Source organism: Asterias amurensis, chromosome 5, assembly GCF_032118995.1.
Source record: "Asterias amurensis chromosome 5, ASM3211899v1".
Lineage (NCBI taxonomy): Eukaryota > Metazoa > Echinodermata > Asteroidea > Forcipulatida > Asteriidae > Asterias > Asterias amurensis.
Genome location: NC_092652.1, coordinates 10,360,940 through 10,380,382, shown reverse-complemented (window position 1 = coordinate 10,380,382; position 19,443 = coordinate 10,360,940). Strand labels below are relative to the sequence as shown.

The 19,443-nt window shown below is 38.7% G+C and overlaps 1 protein-coding gene across 1 annotated transcript in view; it reads left to right on the top strand.

Moving 5' to 3' along the window:
• Positions 1–451: 451 nt before the first annotated feature.
• The window catches only part of LOC139937623 (uncharacterized), a 46,588-nt gene continuing 27,596 nt past the window's right edge, over positions 452–19,443 (top strand). Inside the window, exons 1-2 of the mRNA XM_071932860.1 lie at positions 452–842; positions 15,880–15,929. Of these exons, the coding sequence (XP_071788961.1) occupies positions 770–842; positions 15,880–15,929 (123 nt within the window). The 5' untranslated portion in view covers positions 452–769. The remainder of the gene's footprint in view (positions 843–15,879; positions 15,930–19,443) is intronic.

The window sequence follows — 19,443 nt, the reverse complement described above, 5'->3', positions numbered from 1 at the left end:
TGACCTATCAGTTTCATTTGTTAATTGGGCGGTGGTGGAGCCCAATCGTGGCTGCCAATTTGGAACAAGACCTCCCATACATCATTGTTATTGGCTGGCTCATTGTAGTCGACACTAATTGATCATGCAAATGAGTAGGGCCTATACATTCCAAGTAACCGAAATGTTTTCCTGTCTCCTGCACCACGTCAAAATGTAGGCCATAATCTAGAAGCAGACTGCTTGAAATTTACAGTCGTAAAAAAACTGGGTTAATTTGAAGGGTTGGTTTGCTTTGAGAACCAGTTTTTTCTCGCCATGTGTAAACCTTGCCCTTCGCCACTCTAAAATGTTCATTTTAACCCGCAGAGTCTGAAACCAGATCTGTCTGTTGGCACTCGGAGAGGAGCTTGCCTTTGCATCCTCAATAAACTGATTAAGCATGAACGCTTTGCAGCCATCCGTTGCCTAGCAACCGTCATCTTCTGCAGACAGTGCACATGCGCAGAGTTGTATTTTACATCCCTAATGGCAACGGTGTAGTGATGAATCAATGAGGAATAGTGTTTTTTATGTTGGCGCGGTTTTTACAGGCAGCACACGTTGAGGAGCTGGTTGTCTGCATCAAAGCAGCTACGAGGGTTCTCGCGGTGACTGTAAATCTTGTTCACTGAGCTACTTAAGTATTTGCGTACCTTCTCCTCTCTTGTCCGGCGTGTTGTGTCTGCTGTCGACCCCGTACGCCCACTCCTTCAGCCCCGGTAGACGGAACGTCTTCGTCTCGCCCACGATGTGCGGACCAACTCGAATTGTAGGATGTCTATTCTTGATATTCTTCTTAGCGACGGATGAGGCACATGCCCGTAAGTATGAACACATTTATTCACCTTAATGATTGTCCACTCTCAAAATTTATTATAATAAACATTATTTCTAAACGTAGAGCTTGACTATGCGAGGTTTTAAGCCGAGAAATGTGCGTTCAATGCCATTAGAAGCTAGAAACGTGGTTGTTTTGTGTCGACTCTTTCTTTCTGAGGTTGCAAGACAACACGTTTTTCACGCGGGTTTGCAAATAGACAAGTAATCAGCATACTTATACACATCAGCAAACCCATGAGAGAGTGTGTATTTTCAGCTTTATGTAATACATAGTGATGTTTTTAAATCTGATAATTGGAAAGTAAGTAGGAGAATGTTCAGATTTAACCAATAATGGAAGCTTTTGACATTACACAATGTGTATAAACAGAATGTGTATAAATGGTTTGAAGAGGGCCGTAGTAGATGTACGTGACTCATTGTATCCATAAATGCTATGTACAAATCTCAGGTAGGCCAGGTATGCAACAGAATGTAGGAGCACATATCGTACATTTATTAGGGTTTTTCCCGACCAATTGCAACAATACCTATTCCATTAAATCAAATAGGTCTCATTTGAGGCACTAGACACCTTTGGCAATTGCCAAGACCAGTCTTTTTACTTGGTGTATCTCAACACATGCATAAATGACAAACCCGTAAAAGAATTTGAACTCAATTGATCGTCGAAGTTGCGAGAATAAAACACCATTGACGCACAAGTTGTGTGCTTTCAGTGCTTGAATTCGCGACCTTAGCTGAGGTCTCGAATTCAATTCAAATATTTTTTTGAGAAATTACTTCTTTCTTAGAAACACACAGAAACTAGACACCTTTGGTAATTGCAAAGACCAGTCTTTTTACCTGGTGTATCTCAACACATGCATAAATGACAAACCCGTAAAAGAATCTGAACTCAATTGATCGTCGAAGTTGCGAGAATAAAACACCATTGACGCACAAGTTGTGTGCTTTCAGTGCTTGAATTCGCGACCTCAGCTGAGGTCTCGATTTCAATTCAAATATTTTTTTGAGAAATTACTTCTTTCTTAGAAACACACAGAAACTTTCTGCAATTTCGTGCAATGCATGCAGAAAATGGGCAAAACCGTACCACGTGACAGGAATTAATATTGTTTTGCTGGTTACCAATTTGCTAAATGGCGAGCAGTGGGGGGGGGAACATAAAAGACAACTGTCACTTTTCAGAGATAGAGACACCTCACATTCATCACATTAAAATGTACATCAACGAATCTAGTAAAAGCCACCATGCACAAAAAAGCTACAGATAAAACATTAACGGATACGAAAGCGTATTCCCGGCACATGAATAAAAACAATATCTCTTATCGTGTACGCGACAACTATCCAACCTTAAAGGCACTGGACACTATTGGTTATAACACAAAATAATTGTTAGCATAAAAACTTACTTGGTAACGAGCAATGAAGAGCTGCTGATGGTATAACAAAATGTGAGAAACGGCTCCCTCTGAAGTAACGTAGTTTTTGAGAAAGAAGTAATTTCTCACTAATTATTTGAATTGATTTCGAGACCTCAAGCATCTGAAGGCACACAACTTCGTGCGACAAGGGTGTTTATTCTTCCAAATGTTCACAGGTATGTTATTTTATGCATATGTTGAGGTACACCAAGCGAGAAGACTGGCCTTTGACAATTACCAAAGGTGTCCAGTGTCTAAGAGAGATTTTGTGTATTCATGTGGCGGCAATATAACGCTTTCATAACCGGAAAATGTGTGTGAAGGATTTTTTTTCCAAGCAGCTCTTAGCAGAAGGTTTTGCCAATCATTGCTTGAAACTCTCCCTCTTTGAAGGACCCGTAATGAGCCATTATTGAACCATAGCCACCATAGCAAGGTTGGGATAGATGAGGCCAGTCTTCGTAGCTTGAAGGACAATTTTATCCTCTCGTTTTAATGACACATTTTCGCTGTGTATTGATCGCCTTAGAGTGGTAAATAAACAAAAAAGAAGAAGTCATTTTACATTAATGAAGGTTCTTTTTCAGAAGAAAAAATGGTAATGTTAGCGTCATAGACAATGAACATGTTATACACGATAGCCAGCCGGCAGCCAAAGTAAGTCTTGTTAAAAAAATAAAAAAATAAACAAGAATTTTTTGGGTAGTACTGGGTTTTACAGTGCTAACACACATCGGAGTATGGATGAGAACCAAAATATTACTACTCTTTATCGCCGATGCAAATTAAACATCTATTATAAACAAGACTTAAATACAAAGTATATTGGTAATTGTCAAAGACCAGTCTTCTCACTTGGTGTATCCCAACATAAGCATAATGAATAACAAGCGTGGAAAGTTTGAGCTAAATTGACCATCGAAGTTGCGAGAAAATGATGAGAGAAAAACACCCTTGTTGGACGAATTTGTGTGCTTTCAGATAGGAACCATTTCTCACAATGTTTTATACTACCAAACAGCTCTCTGAATGCTAGTTACCAAGTCAGTTTTAAGTTAAAATTTGTTTTGAGTAATAACCTAACATGTACCTTTCCTTTAACCATGCTCAACATGATTGTCATGCCAACTAAACTGTTTTCTGTACGGTGTGAAAAATTAAATTTAAGATCAAATAGTCGAACGCCTGAATGTCTTTTCGAAATGGATTGATTTTGTGCGAGTTATAAAAGAACTCTTTCCAGCGCAGAGTCGCTTTGTATACATGCATGCATGAAAAGAAATAATGTATTCAACATTTACACTCACACTAAACTAATCCACAAAAGATATTCTAGGGGACAAATAACTCCGGAAATTTGATGTCAGGCGAGGTAAAGTCCCTCAATGGAATCTTCAACATCGGCTTAATCGACAACAGCTTCAAAAATTGAACTCAATTTACACTGTGCCGGGCATTCAGGTTTGAGAATAAATTCAATCCATTCGAAGTTCATATACAAAAGAACAAGAATGAAATCTCGTTTAACCAGATTTAATTTTATAAAGGAAATGAGAGTGACGAAAGAATTATTTCATAATCACAGGTTTTACACAACAGGGGACGCCATAGTGGCATTGTGGGTGGAATTTGATTTCCTCCCAATTTTACTTTTTTTCCTCCTTTTTGTAAATTGTTTAAAACGAATATTCACGATCCATTTTCATAATATTTAGATCGTGTCTTTGGGGAGGAACGGTAGTGTTTCTAAGGTTAACGTTGTCATGGTTACTGAATGGAGGTGATGCGAAGTAATCGACAAACCTGTGCGTGAATAAGACTGGTACACGCAGCCTTTAAATGTAGGCAGTCTGGTTTTTTATATTTTTTTTATTATTTTTATATATGCCCGATTTTAAACAATGGCGTATGAACTTTACAATTTTAAGAGTACATTTTTGGCAAGTGTTTTATTTTGTAAGGCAGGGATGCTGTTATCTGAAAAATTATGTCGATGCCCTTGTTAAATGTGAACATGTCTCCGGCCAAAAGTATACGATTACATCAACCAACCTGGCTTCAATTGCGGATTTAGAACAAAACTTCGCTCGAAGACTGTCACTTTTGTTTAATTACAAAGAAACATATTTTATTTTGAAACCATTTCATTGTTTCAAACAAACAACAAAACTAAAAAACGGAACACAAATAATTCAAAAGGTGATCTCGCCGAAAATCAGGAACGAATATGTCAACGCAATAATCGCAATCTGTAATATTGAAGTACAAAATCTGAGAAACATTACTGACAGTAACGCTTCTTGAATTTTGGGGGCATAACAACTGCGTGACCTCATTACCAAAAGGCTTCTAATCATAAGTTTGCATTGCTATTAGTTTTAAGAGTGAATACAAAACGTATATATACCTTCCATTTAAGTCATCATTAATTATGTTCCTCACTGTTGCTCATGTTGCACATTTCTTCACATTGTTACACACAATGTTGTACTTACGTTACTCTCTTTCATTCGTGTTTCATTCAAAGTTACTCACTGTGACTCGCGTTACTGTATACTCATACGAGTATAGCAGCGTCAACAAATTGGTGTCACTATTAAAAAGATAAGGCAGTGAGTATTCGCAACAAATTAAAATTTGGGGCATAAAAACTCAGATATTTTTACATTGCCACATTAGCCAACTTTGAATTGAAATATTTCTCAATTGCTTTATACATACCGAAAGCAATCTTTATTGCTATTAAAGTTAAGAGTTATTACCAAACGTATATATTCCCTTAAAGTCATCATTAATCTTGTTGCTCACTGTTATTCATGTTTTTTCACATTGCTTCAAACCACTACACATTACTTGCTCTTAGTTTTTGCTCACATCTATGACCGTACTCACTGCTGCTAGTGTTAAACAAACACGAGTTTATACTCATGTTGCTAACTTACAATATTTGCGCTTCATCCCGAGTTTACTCATTGTGACTCGTGTTACATGGTGTGAAGGCATACTCAAATGAGAGCAGCGTCAACAGACATGGCGTTACCGTTAGAAAAATAAGGAATAATATCAAAGTCTTATATAGCGCACGTTTCTATTAAACAAGGTACTCAAGGCGCTGAGTATACACAAACTCTCAGAAAGATATAGGTTGTAGTGATGAATTCTGATACCCGATTATGTAGCACCTTATAATGGTTTACAAGGTGCTACGGCGCTTAATCGGACATCGGAGTCGGGAGAAAATAACGGGAAACCCACCCTTGTATCCGCGCGTTTCGCCGTGTCATGACATATTGTGTTTAAAATAAATCCGTAATTCTCGCCATATCGAGAATTGATATTGTTTTACTGTTTTCTCAAAAAGTAAAGCATTTCATGGAATAATGTTTCAAGGGAAGTCTTTCACCTCTACATTCTGTAAACCCTGTAGGCCTAAGTTATTTGTAAACCTGTGAACTTTTTTTTCTGTACCGAAAGGGTCCAATGGCTTTAAGTGTACTGGGTTGTTTTACATGCGTTACACATTACACGGGAGCAACGGCTTTACGTCCCATCCACAGGACGAAGCAATGGTTAAATGTAGCATGGATGATAATATGTAAAAACAGCATGGTCAGCAGGCACAGAAGAAAACGGTACTGAAAGTGGTTGATGGTTTTGCTAGGAGCAATACAGATTGTTCAATCATGGCTAATCGCAACGGACGAGATGATTATAACAAACTAAACTTTGTTCCAAGGCACCGTTTCGGGGAAAATCGAGCTCGGATTGAACAAACAGACGCAGGAAAATTTGTGCCAAAAAGCCCCGCAACCAAAACGGTAATTTTCGTTTAGTATCCGCGCTGCAAAGTGTCACTGCTAACGGTGGCTTAAAGGGAAGGTTTACGTTTGGATATATGTATTTATTTATTTATTTTATTTTAAATCTTTAGACATACATACAATTGGAATACACGTTAAGCAGGGCCTGCCAACGATACAAATATTATATAATTATGTAATATCATGTTTAAAATGGATATAGCACAGAAAAGGATTTTTTTTAAATCAACTCCAGAGTAATCACCCTTGGCAAAACAAACTTTAGGTTAGAAGCCTAAAACAGCTTTCGATAGTATAAAGCATATTATTGAGAAACATTTCACTTTGAAGTAGAGTGGTTATGTTAAAATCTATCAGTTTTTATATAGGATTTGAGGCATTGCATGGTGAGGTATCAATGTATATTTGGTTTGCGGTAACACCATGTGTGTATCTACTTGCCAGGTAGAGTTTGTTCTTAGAGAACTGTCTTTCTTTATTCTACTGCCGCGGAGTAGATAATCGAAGGTTCGGGAGACTTCTCAGTTCTGAAAAGAACTGTCCTGCTTTTTAACTATTACCAGGGCGGATGGTATAGAAAATAGACTGGACTACTACTGTAGCTTATAGGATCGTAATTAACTGTACTGCCGCGGAGTCAGTTCTGAATTGGTCTCAACGTTTCGACTAGCTTGCTCTAGTCATCGTCAGGAGACTATCAGTTTTTACTCCCCCAAATTTGAATCCAAGAAGCTTTACTGACACAACGTTACTCAGATTGTGTATTCCAATTATTAAATATATTCTTCGTGCGTGCACGTAATTAATAACTCCGGATTTTTAGCGATATCGCAAAAACGCAACCACCTTTTAAAATGAAATGTACATTATTACATTAATGTTCACAGGTTAGTTCTTTTGTCTATCTTCCTTTATATAAAGTTAAAACAACCGATTGCCAAAAGCCAAAGGTATACCGTGCCTTTAAAGTTATGGGTTTTTAGTTACTACAAATTGCAATGTTGAAAGCTACTTATGTGCAAAGTTAAAGGGAGGCAAAAGTAAACGAATCTGCAGTGAGAAAATGCTTTCAGAAAACACACATCTGCATGTGAAGATAAAAAGTCAGTTGTGGGTTCTGAAAATAAACATATCATTTTCGCTTTTGTCATTTTATAATAGCATAGTTAATTGGCGTTGGTAATTATAGATAATTCCTTTTGTGGTTATGCTATTACAGATAATTGTGTGTAAAAGCTAATGCTATTGTTGCATTGTCTCTTTAAACAACGGCTCGCTTATAAACAGATGCATTTTGTGTATCTATTTGAATCGGCTACGTCGTTGAGTTGGCTAAGTGCTTTTGAAGAAGTCATTTAAGCCAACATCACTTTAGCCTATACACTTGATGATCAGGTGTTTGGGTCAAGGTTGAGAACTTGTCTTCCCTCACATTCTGCTATACCGCGGAGTAGATTTTTGGAATTCGGGAGACTTCCCAGGTCTGAAAAGAACTGCCCTGCTTACCTGGGCGGAAGGTAGAACATCGACCGGAACTATAGGCCTACTGCTTTATTGATAGCTTTAGTGGATCGAGTGGACTTTAAAAACTTCACCACCGCGGAGTGAGTTATTAATTGGTCTCAACGTTTCGACTAGTTTGCTCTAACGCCAGGACCTATCTTCTTGCCTTGATACCTTTTACATGGTGTTGCCATCTTGATTTTACTCCATTCCAACTCATTGAAACCAAACTGAGGCTGGAAGAAATAATAGTCTGGTGCCATGTTTGCTCAATGAATGTTAGCGTTCATTACTGTTATGAAAACAGAAAACATGACCGAGATGGTTACAGCGAGTGATAAAGGCCAATTGCTATTGCTCATTCCCATAATCCTGTCATTGCCTCCTAGTCATCTCCTCCTAAAACCACACTCATCTTCTGCAAACATCTTCACTTCCGTCTTGTCAAGTTGTCATGACCACTGTTCACATCTTCGTCCTCCAACCGTCCAACTGCCTTAAGAGCTATCTCTTTTTATCTTTAATAGACTGCCTCTATTCGAAATAGATTACATTCGATTGATGCACTATTATATCGCTTAGATCTCAAACTGTTTTCTTTACTCCGAGGCGAACGAGAGAGAAGGATACCGGCTTTCGCAAATTGCCCTGCACTCCTTTTCTCTGTCAACAGAGACGGGGCCGCTGGATCAGTGGATGTCTAGCACCCCCCCCCCCCCCCATCCCCACCGCTTTACCACCTCTCTCTCTTTCTCAACCCCCACCCCCTTAGCAAAGTAAATCTCTGGATCCGCCCCTAATGATGGTAGGTCTGGGGAGGGAAAGCGCACGTAGACCCTTATAACATTGATTTGTTTATTGAAGACAAAGACATGTAGGTAGAAACATTCTTTGAAGATGACAAAGGAAGTTGAACAGCAAGTCAAACAATTTCATAAATCGACACTTTTGTCAGTATTTGGCTCTGAGAGACCATCACATTAAGGAATATATTTCCGATGACGTTGTAAAAGGTCTCCCAAGTTGCAAATACTTCAAGAAATATTTCCGTAAATTAAAATATTCCCGGTTTGCCCCCAAGTTGCGATTACTTACGAAAATGTTTCCGTATTACCCACTGATGCGTGAACCGAAAGCCATTTTCCAAGCAACTTAAGCTGGCCATAGTAAAGTACTTAGTCTGGCACCTGGATATATATCCCTTGGTGTGAACAGCATAAGTGTGAAGTCCGGTGGTAGATTGAACTAGATGTCCTACCTAGCTTGCCGAAAAGTGGCACTTCGAATACAGGGATTATTCATTTGGATACGCTTTGTACGACACGAAACACAATATCACAGCTTGACATTAAACTTACATGGTTGAAAGACAAGGTGGTAGAAAGCTTCCCTTAAAATGGTACTCGCTGAAGTGCTGTAGTTTATGAGAAAATTAGTAAAACATTGTAACGAAACTATTTTTCGTCCCCGGAGAAAATTATTTTAGCGGAACAACGTATTTACCAATACTGGAGTGGTAAACGCGAATCTCCTGAAAATATTGCTCTGTGATTTTTGAACTTTTTCTCTAAAACTTGACGACTAATATACAGCTGAAACTTCTACATAAAGATTATATTACTAGCTTCATTCACAGTGAGTTGGAATTCATACATCACGGTCAAACACTTGATCTACAAAAGGTATCAAAACTGAATACTCATATATGGAAATGTTTCCATGAATGTTTAGGGCCTATTATGTCTGAGCTGAATTTGCAGGGTTCTTCCAGTCACTGGCTCGATTCCCCCAAAAAAACTAATGATAATTTGGGGGCTAGTCATCATATAGAGCTAAATATTGCGAAGGACGCGACTACAACGTGTTTGAGAAGCAGGCATGCAAGGGTGCCTTCAGCTGCCAGCCACATCAACCCACGGAGCACAGCCAAGATCGAAAGAGTTTGATTTTTCCCGAGGGGAGAAAACTGGATAGCCTGGGAAACCCTCGTGGAACAGCAGAGAACCAACGCACAACTCAACTCACATAATGGTCGTGGCCGGGAATCGAACCGGTGTCACCTTGGTGAGAGACGAGCGCTTTACGCACAAGACAAGCGTGCCACCATCACCATGGTGATTTGTATCGTGGCATCACACTTTGCTTATAGCAATTATGATTGATAAACAACCCTGGGAAACCGGTCCAGATGGTGGCAAGGGGTGTGAGGACGCTTGGTAAATGGTTGTCGGCCAGATTCAAAGGGTTTGAAAGCATGCTGTTATCTCATGTCTCTTAATATTTTGTGCAGGATATACCCTGTACAAATTTATCAAGAGCAGCGTGCTGACCTTTGACCTCAAATTCTAAATCTAAGGTCTCGAAATCAAATTCGTGGAAAATTACTTATTTCTCGAAAACTACGTCACTTCAGAGGGAGCCGTTTCTCACAATGTTTTTTACTATCAACCTCTCCCCATTACTCATTACCAAAGTAAGGTTTTATGCTAATAATTATTTTGAGTAATTGCCAATAGTGTCCACTGCCTTTAAAAACTATTTATTTCACTGATGTCGTCTTAGTTTGAACCGTACATAGTCTTTGTACCATGAGATTTGCACATCATATTGGTTGCAGCATCGAACTTCTTGCGAACACGACTGAAGACGTCCAATACCGTGTACTTCCAGACGTATATATATATAAACCTTAGCACTGCATCTGTATAAATGCATTCAAAATAAGTCTGTCTATATAAGAACGTAATGAGATTTGACCATGCTGTGCAGTTTGTGGTCGGCTTAAGGTAAACAAACTTTGTGGGATTAGGCGAATTGGATTTCAATTTTCGCGTTAAATTAAAGTACTCCTGATTAAAATGCAGATGAAAACACCTTCAAGATGAATGCAGTGTATATATACACCGAGGTAATTGCACTTTCTTATTGAGTGGTGTGTATACCATCCAGGGTTGTAGCGACGTGCAGAGACCAAGATCGAATTTTGAAGACGGGTAAATTGTGAAAATCATAATTCGAAAGTAAATTAAACAGTCACGCTTAAGGCGTCATTGAAATTTACAATAGAGTAGTTGATGTGTAGAATGTACTTTGTAAGCCGGGCAAACTTGCAGTTTGTCACCAAGCAAAAAATACGGAACTCTTGTAACAATTTGGCAAACATGGACGTCTATTTCCGACATGCACGTCAGTAGACAACAGGTGCCCAATTGTTCTTTTCGGTGTATGCATTATACCAGTCAATCAATTGATCGATTGATTGACTAATTAATTAAGCAATCAATCATTCAATCAATCGTTAATTTATCAATGCCGAAATGGAAATGTTCGGATTTGCCATCCAAGAAAATAGATTTAACAGACGTGTTTGAAGATGGTGACCACTTTACTGTTGTGTCTGAAAACAAATTCCCAAACCAAGCAACCAATGGAGTATTCATACATTGTGAATGGCTAAATGTAGTTTTTTGGGCCATTCTGCGGTCACTATTGTTGAGCCTTCAATTTCCTCTAGAAAACTACACATAATATATTCCAGTCTAATTTACTCTCAGTCTTGGCTTCGTCACTTGTTTTTTACTTGGGGTAAAACAAATGCTTCACTGAGGTCTTCAGAGGCAACACCGTCATGTTACGCTCCGATGCACTTCTCCCTGTTCGGTTTATACGCGCATGATTTGAAATTTACAGCCTAATTTCATGGTTTGTCTGGTTGGTAATGATCATTAATTTGGTTGAGATGATAAATGCTTTTAATGATAATTGCCAACGTCTGCCCCCGTTTCTGATACTGTCCAAAGTGTTCAGGACTTGCCGTGTAATGTGCATGGCTCTACTGACACAAACTAAATTTATGGTGTTAAATATCACAAATGACTCTTGGGTAATACTTCGATTGCTTTCGTCACATAAAAGATTGTCACATTGATAATAACGTAGACGTATAAATCAGATTTAAAAAAATAGCTATCGCTCTCAAACATTTAAATTGCTACCTGAACGCCTACATCAATTTGTGAATTATTACCAACATCTCCTTCGAAAATGATACAGTCTTATTAGTTTGTTTAATGAATATGGTATAATGTTTTACGGCTGTGTTTGTGCGAAAATTTATAATGGTGCTATATCAAAGAAAACAACGTAACTTCTGAACTTGCTAAATCCAAATGTATGGTTTTAAATGAATCATTATATAGGTTTTTCGGTCAATTTCGGAAAAAGAGCAGCCAATTTAACCACCAAGCTATTTTATTTCGCGCAAAATCGAATGTTACTCAAAAGGGTCATTCGATTTCGTTTTGGGATTAGTCAAATGTAATGTTGCGTCATTCGAATTAACAAAATAATCATTCAATTTAACAATTCATCAAAGCAGCATTCAAATTCGCAGACGCTTCTTGAGGCGTGTGTGTCACGAAAAAGCATGACGCTACGCTAAATTGAGCAGAGTGCTTAAAGGAACACATTGCCTTGAATCGGTCGAGTTGGTCTTTGAAAAGCGTTTGTAACCGTTTTTTATAAAATGCATATGGGTAGAAAGATGTTGTAAAAGTAGAATACAATGATCCACACAAACATGCCTCAAAATTGCGTGGTTTTCTTTTTACCTCGTCGACTAACACGTCCGCCATTTATGGGGGTCAAAATTTTGACTCCCATAAATGGCCGACCGTGTTAGTTCGCACAGTAGAAGGAAAACCACGCAATTTCGAGGCAAACTTGTGTGGATCATTGTATTCTACTTTTAAAACCCTTTCCAACCATATGCAGTATATAAAAAACGGTTACAAACGCTTTTTTTTGACCAACTCGTCCGATCCAAGGCAACGTGTTCCTTTAAGGAATTTGACTCGACCCACAACGAAATTGAATGGCCGAATTCTGAATTTGAAACGCAGTAACAACTGGAAAAGCAAAACAGCTTCAATTCGAACGCATGAAAATTAAATTGACTGCTCATTTGCCGAATTTGACCGAGAAAACCTATAATAAAAAACTACTTTCTAAACCTATAATCGATTTAATTTTGTTTTTAAGGAAAACATGCATTAGGTTTACAGGCCTTCTGATGACAGTTTCTAATAATGGTATCGTACATTTTATAAATGTCATTATGTAAAAAGAAAATTTTTATGAATAGTGAGGGAAATTGACTGGTTGAAAAAAAATGTCCCTTGTTTTTTATTACTTGATATTTGAAGAAGAAATAGAGTTGTATCCCTTCGTGATGAACTCCTGTTGGCTGCCGCTTTGAAACCTGGCTGGTTCATTTTTTTGAAACTTGGAAATACCTGACTTAACATGTCCTTTGCCATAATTGAGCGCAGGTGAAAACTAATTAGAGAAAACAAAATGAAACACTACTCTTAATCAGTAAGTAATTACAACCGAGTAATTTCCGCTCCATTGCAGAGGCGTTTTTATTATTCAGCCAATTATAAATAGCTTCTTTTGTTGTTTTTAATAGAAGACAATGGATGCGAGGAAGTGACCAACGTGCTTAAGCCACGTCATAATGGGACCCACTAGTAGGGGCCAATTATTGTAAAGCTGCAACATTTGCTTAGCTCAAGGTAGCCTTGCTCAAGGCAGTCGAATTATTCACTCCGAAAAAAAGACCGCCGCTGTATAAAAACCCACCCATATTCACTGCGCGTAACATAGGACGATACGATGCCCCCTGTACACTATCCGCATGCGGAGGCCGTCAGCGGTTAGTGGTACGAGTGCGATGACTTGTGTGAACAGTTTTCGTACGATGTGACAGTGTGTATACGGGTGGGTCATGCGGTATGATCGCACACACCATGCACAGGGTATACGGGTGGGTTTACAGCGGCGTCTTTTCGGAGCGAATAATGCGACTGCCTTGTGCAAGGCTTAGCTCAGGGGCAATAACAACTCGAAGTACTACGGTTATTGTTAAAACATACCACTTTTTACACCACAGAGTTTGAATATAAGAAGCATTACCGCATAACCGCGTCTCGGATTCTATATTTACAGAGATTTTTCTTCCTGGGTGGACATTATTTGCTCCGGAGTTTCGGCGGTATCTAACCACCGCAATGATTTTTTATCAGGTTGTTGTTGTTTAAACTAAAAAACTTATGTTAAACTATCTATTCAGCCTATGTCGCTCCACTGCAGGAGGAAGGCCTCTCAATCATTGTCCCATCTTGATATTTCCTGTGCACGTCGCATCATTGTGACGGTTCCAAACTCTGTGATGTCGTCCCTCCAACGCCTGCTATGTTAAACTAAACAACTTTAAACTGTTTCAGCCCAAATTAAGAACAGTGTGTTTCATGCCAAACATTTTGCATGGTTTGTGTTTTCTTCACTTTTCTCTCTTGACTCGACACCATGAATAACCACGGGATCGTTATTTCATGTATCATGGTTGATCACTCAAATCATGAACACTGCATGTCGGAGACTATATTGTTCAATTCAATTCAATTCAATTCAAATTATTTATTTCATCACAGATTACAAGTAAAAAGTGAAAATTGCTTTCCATGTGTGCACTAAAAGATTCAAATTTGATACTTATAGAAAAACAAACAAACATTACATTTTAAAAACACAGAATTAATTACAAAAATTAATATAAGCAACAAATAGGCTAGTTCAAGTTTTACAAAGAGAGAAACGTTATCAAAAACTCACCATCACTGATTAAAATGGAAAACAACAGCTACTACTAAGTTACCTTATAAAAAGTGAGTTAAAAAGATGAATAGCACTGGGTAAAAATGATAGTCTGAACCGGTTTGTGCGAGTAGAGACAGAACGGTACCTTCCTGATGGGAGAATGTGAATGGATGAGTGAAGTGAGTGAGTTGGGTCCTGGGTTATAACTTTCAGTTTATTTACATACTGCTTGTCTAGGATTTCTCTCATGGGTTTTACTTCGAACCCTATTATCTTGCTGGCAACCTTGGTGATACGATAAATTTTCTTCTGATTTTTCACAGTTAGATTATTATACCAAACAATACAGCTAAAAGTAATGACTGACTGAATAATACTCTGGTAAAATAGGTGTAAAATCGAATCACGGACATTGAAAGATCGTAATTTCCTTAGAAAATAAAGCCTCTGATTTGCCTTGGCACACATTTTTTGAGTATTTTTGTTCCAATCCAGTTTGTTATCTATAATTGTTCCAAGATATTTATATTCACTGACAATTTCGACTTCGTCATTCTTTATACAAACCGGATGAATACCTTGACGGATCTTACGAAAATCAAAAACAAGTTCTTTGGTTTTGGTTATATTCAAAGTGAGAAAGTTGTCATCACACCACTGGACAAAGCGCTCTATTTCAAGCCTATAATTAGTCTCATTGTTTTTGAGGATCAGACCAGTCAAGGAAGTGTCATCGGCGTACTTAACAAGAGACTATATTAAAGTCACTGGTGTACAAAGTAAAGAGGACTGGTGGTAGTACACAACCCTGTGGCGCTCCAGTATTTGTGAAGATCAAGTCAGAGAAAGAAGTTCTGATCTTTACACGTTGGGGTCTAGCTCTCATGAAGTCACTGATCCACAGGCACAAGTGTGGATTGACGTGCATGTTCTGTAGCTGCTGAACCAACTTATGCGGTTGTAGTGTATTGAAGGCAGATGAGAAATCAAAAAATAGTGTTCTAACGTAAGTTTTAGGTTGATCAAGATGACACTGGATATTGTGTAATAGTGTTATTACAGCGTCATCCACCCCCGCTTTGTACAGTATGCAAATTGGCAAGGATCGGCAAAGATCTTGGTATGTGTCAGGAGAAGTTCTTTCACAATGCTCTCAAAACATTTCATTACAATGGCGGTAAGAGCTACTGGCCGATAATCATTCCAGGCTGAAGGTTTGGTTATTTTTGGAATGGGGACAACATTTGATGATTTCCATAGTTTGGGAATGTGGTGAGCATCAAGTGACCATTGAAACATTTCTCGAAAAACAGGTGACAGTTCTTCTGTTGTCAGCTCTACCAACCGCGTATCGTAAATTTAATTAATTGGATTAATGTTGACAATGAATGTTCTTGCCAAGCATAATTTAACTTAGTTTCGCCACAGTGAGCAAATCGTTTTTGAACCTCCAATGTTGACTATGCCACAAGAAAAGAATCGTAATTGATACCCCGTCACACGCCACGTCAGAGTAATGTTAAATCATGCATACTCTGTGACCGTTTTCCAATATAACCACATCAAATATTCATACTCATTTTCCATCTTTTTTTTTTAAATAGGGGCACTTCCGACTACCAGTGATGATGCCGATGCGTTGCCTAGCGACGAGGTAAGTGGACTGTAACGATTTTCTTTGTCACTGCCTTCGATCCAAAGTCCGAGAACGAGACGTGTGAATAAACGCGGGTTTTGGTAAAAAGAGGTCAATTTGTTGACAATTACTCTTGCCGCGTAATTTGGGTATGGATTTTGGCGGGCTAAAAAGGAAAGAGACATGCATGAATCACTCGTGCACGGTTGCCTGAATTTTTGTCACCATCGATCTGTCAGGTTTGATGATGCAATGCATTTTAGTGTATAGTCCGGTTCGTAGAATGTCATTATGTAAATTTGAACTTCCTATTACTTTTGATTAATTTCTAAACTCCGCGAATTGTAAAGCACTTAAAAGAAACAATTTAAGACTACCTTTTGGGCGATACTGTTCTATTGTTTGGTATTGACAATGATGGAAAGGAAGGGATGCACAAATCATGCAATGTGATGAAGTATGCTATAATGGAGGATTGCAGAGTGGTTGTCGTAGCAACTAGTCCGGTTCCGAGAAGCCATTTTGACGATTGGCAATGATTACATTTTAAATTCACCTTTTTACGGATAATGTTGTCAGAAAATATGTGACCCATTTCGAAACCATTGCTTTGGGCTCGTGGGCGGCCCTGGCCCATTAATGTGCCATATTAATACATTTAAAATGGTTATAAAGGCTGTGTTATGTGCACTAGCAATGGGTGCGTTCGTTAAGCTTCCCTGGGTCGACCCCGGTGTGTGGCGGTTTTTTTTTCTAGGACGAACGTGTGCAAATAATTACCCACGTTCGTCCTAGAAAAAAAAAACCGACACACACCGGGGTCGACCCAGGGAAGCTAAACGAACGCACCCATTGACAGCACTTGACCCCACTGATGACGTCACGGTTTGTCTGCATTGCTTATAAGTGTTGTAACTGGGTACTGTATTTCCAACAGTCGTATTGACACACAAAGGTTCCCAATTCTTATGCAACAAACTCTGACGTCATCAATACTAAGATCTATTCAGCCATCGTACACTGCAAATCAATTAGAGTCTATATGCTCGTCCGTTTATAAGTCTACTTTGTACTACGATATACATGTATAGGGGAAAGGAATTGTTCGAATTAATTAAACCTCGTTTTGTCTTAAGTGGATCTTTTCCACGCTAGTAATTAACTTTATTATTAAATAACGTATGATAGCGCCATTCTGCTTCCCACGTGCTCCTCCGTCATTATTAACAAAAAATAATTGCTTGATTGAAAGGTTCAATAGCATGGGATGTTTAATATCCTCTTTTTAGATTGCTGTAATATTTTTTATCGAACGTTGAATTGGCCGTTTGTCATTAATTTATCAAGCTAATAAAAACTTTAAGAGGCACATGATAGTTACATGGTTTATAACATCGTCTCCTGACGATGACCGATTCGCCACCTTCCGCCCAGTTAGTAGCTAAAAAGCAGGACAGTTCTTATCAGAACTGAGAAGTCACTGAATTCTGAAAATCTATTGATAAGGCGGTAGGTATATAGTAGAAAATAAAGACAGTTCTCGATAGAACAAAATCTAACTGACAAATACACATGGTTACGGAGCTCTGGAAGTGCCATCCGACATGTTGAGATCATGACATAAATATCTCGGTATGTCGACTTCTTTTCGTTCAGGATGTCGTCATCCGGAGATAATTATGTCAGTATCTCAACATGTCGGATGGCACTTCCAGAGCTCCGTACATGGTGTTACCGCAAACCAAATATATATTGATACCTCACCATTCAATGCCTCAAATTCCATATATCATTGAATGTAGTGGTTTAACAAGAGAGTGTCCATAGCAGAAATTGTGCACTTTAACAGGATTAGCAAAGTTAGAGAGAGGTGATACCACCACGCGAGGAACTCCACGGTGTGAAAGCCAGTGCCGTAAAATTGGGCCAAACTGTAAAGTTCAACCAAACCACAACTTTGTATCTGAAACGTTTTTACAATCAATGACAAGTTCACAGGGTCACCGTGACAATACCAATGCAAGAATTTGACAAGATAATGACAATAGTCATTATGACAACCTTGTGACCAGATAATGACAAGGATCTTGTCACCATGAGAGAGTAATAACAAGTCATGTGGCAAGAAATTTCATTGTCATAATGACAGGAGAAAACCTTCTGGTCAACAAGACGATAGTTTGTTTAGAGTGCAGCCATCTTATTGGCAATGCAAACATTCAAATCAATATTTGCAAAAACTGAGGCCATCTTGCATCAGACGCGTCACAAACCGGCATCCTATTAAAATGCCCATGGTTTAATTATATGCATAACAATCCACGTTTCAACATAAGCTTGGCCGAGTCATTTTTATGATTTATTATTCAAATTAACTGTGGATAAATAGATCACCCACTTTCATTCATACTGGCAATTACGAATGTAAAGCGAGTTTTGAACGGGCAACTTTATTCTCAGCGCACATTTCGCAAAAGTTAACGCGCATTTCAACGTCGTATCAGCGTACACAACGCATGTATACTTCATTTCAAAACATCAATACAGATAAAACCATTTCCCGAAACATTTTAACATGTCAAGTTTTCTAGCTGGGCTCTGAACATGGCAAAGATCCAACTAAGTATTAAATGGCCAACGGCGCTAAAGGCCTACGATCTTTGATTGGAACCCAAGCATTGCATGGTCGCCATCTTCGATGTTCAAGCAATGCTAACGTCCACGCGTGTAATCACAACCACGTCTCTCCTCAGCCAATGATAGCTGGGCCCACTTTCATGTAGAGCTGCTTATTACGGTAAGCAATCGTTCGTGCTTACTGTAGCAGACAAATTGCTACGGTGTAAACGTTCTTTACAGATCAGCAAGACAATTGGGCGGCCATCTTGCGTGTTCACCATGGATTTGCATTGCGACGTCATTCATTTTCGTGCAGAAAGGCTTGCCTTTTCGTCAGCTAACGGTTAGCAGTGCTGTTGAAATGTAAATCGCGCAGTAAGCAAACAATCGGCCGTTAAGCAGCTCTATGAAATTGGGCCCTGTTCATTGACCTCAGCAGCGAGGGACTGTTTTGGGGCTTATGGCGTCATATGCAGGATAGCTATAGTGCACTTACAGTTAAATGATAAATACATCGTGTCATATAATAATGTTGCCATAGTGTGAAAATCAACATGTTGAAAGTCCATTTGCAATACAATTTATTAAATTGAAAGCTTTGAGTAAAACTATCGAGGGAGTTCCTCGTGATCTGTATTCATTCAGTTCCAAGAAGCGATATGTTTGTATTGATGGAGTGCCCATGACGTCATTGACCACCATCTTTGATGTAAAACAATGGACTAGTGCAAGCGTGTAAGCCGACGCGCTGTACACTATATTCTCAGCCAATGATAGCCTTTCACGCGTACACGTTTCATCAAAGATGGCGGCCAATGGAAGTGGTGTACAGTGCACTTACCGTAACATGATAAACACAACGTTTCTTAATAATGTTTTCATAGTTTGAAAGTCAACATGTTTAAAGTCCATT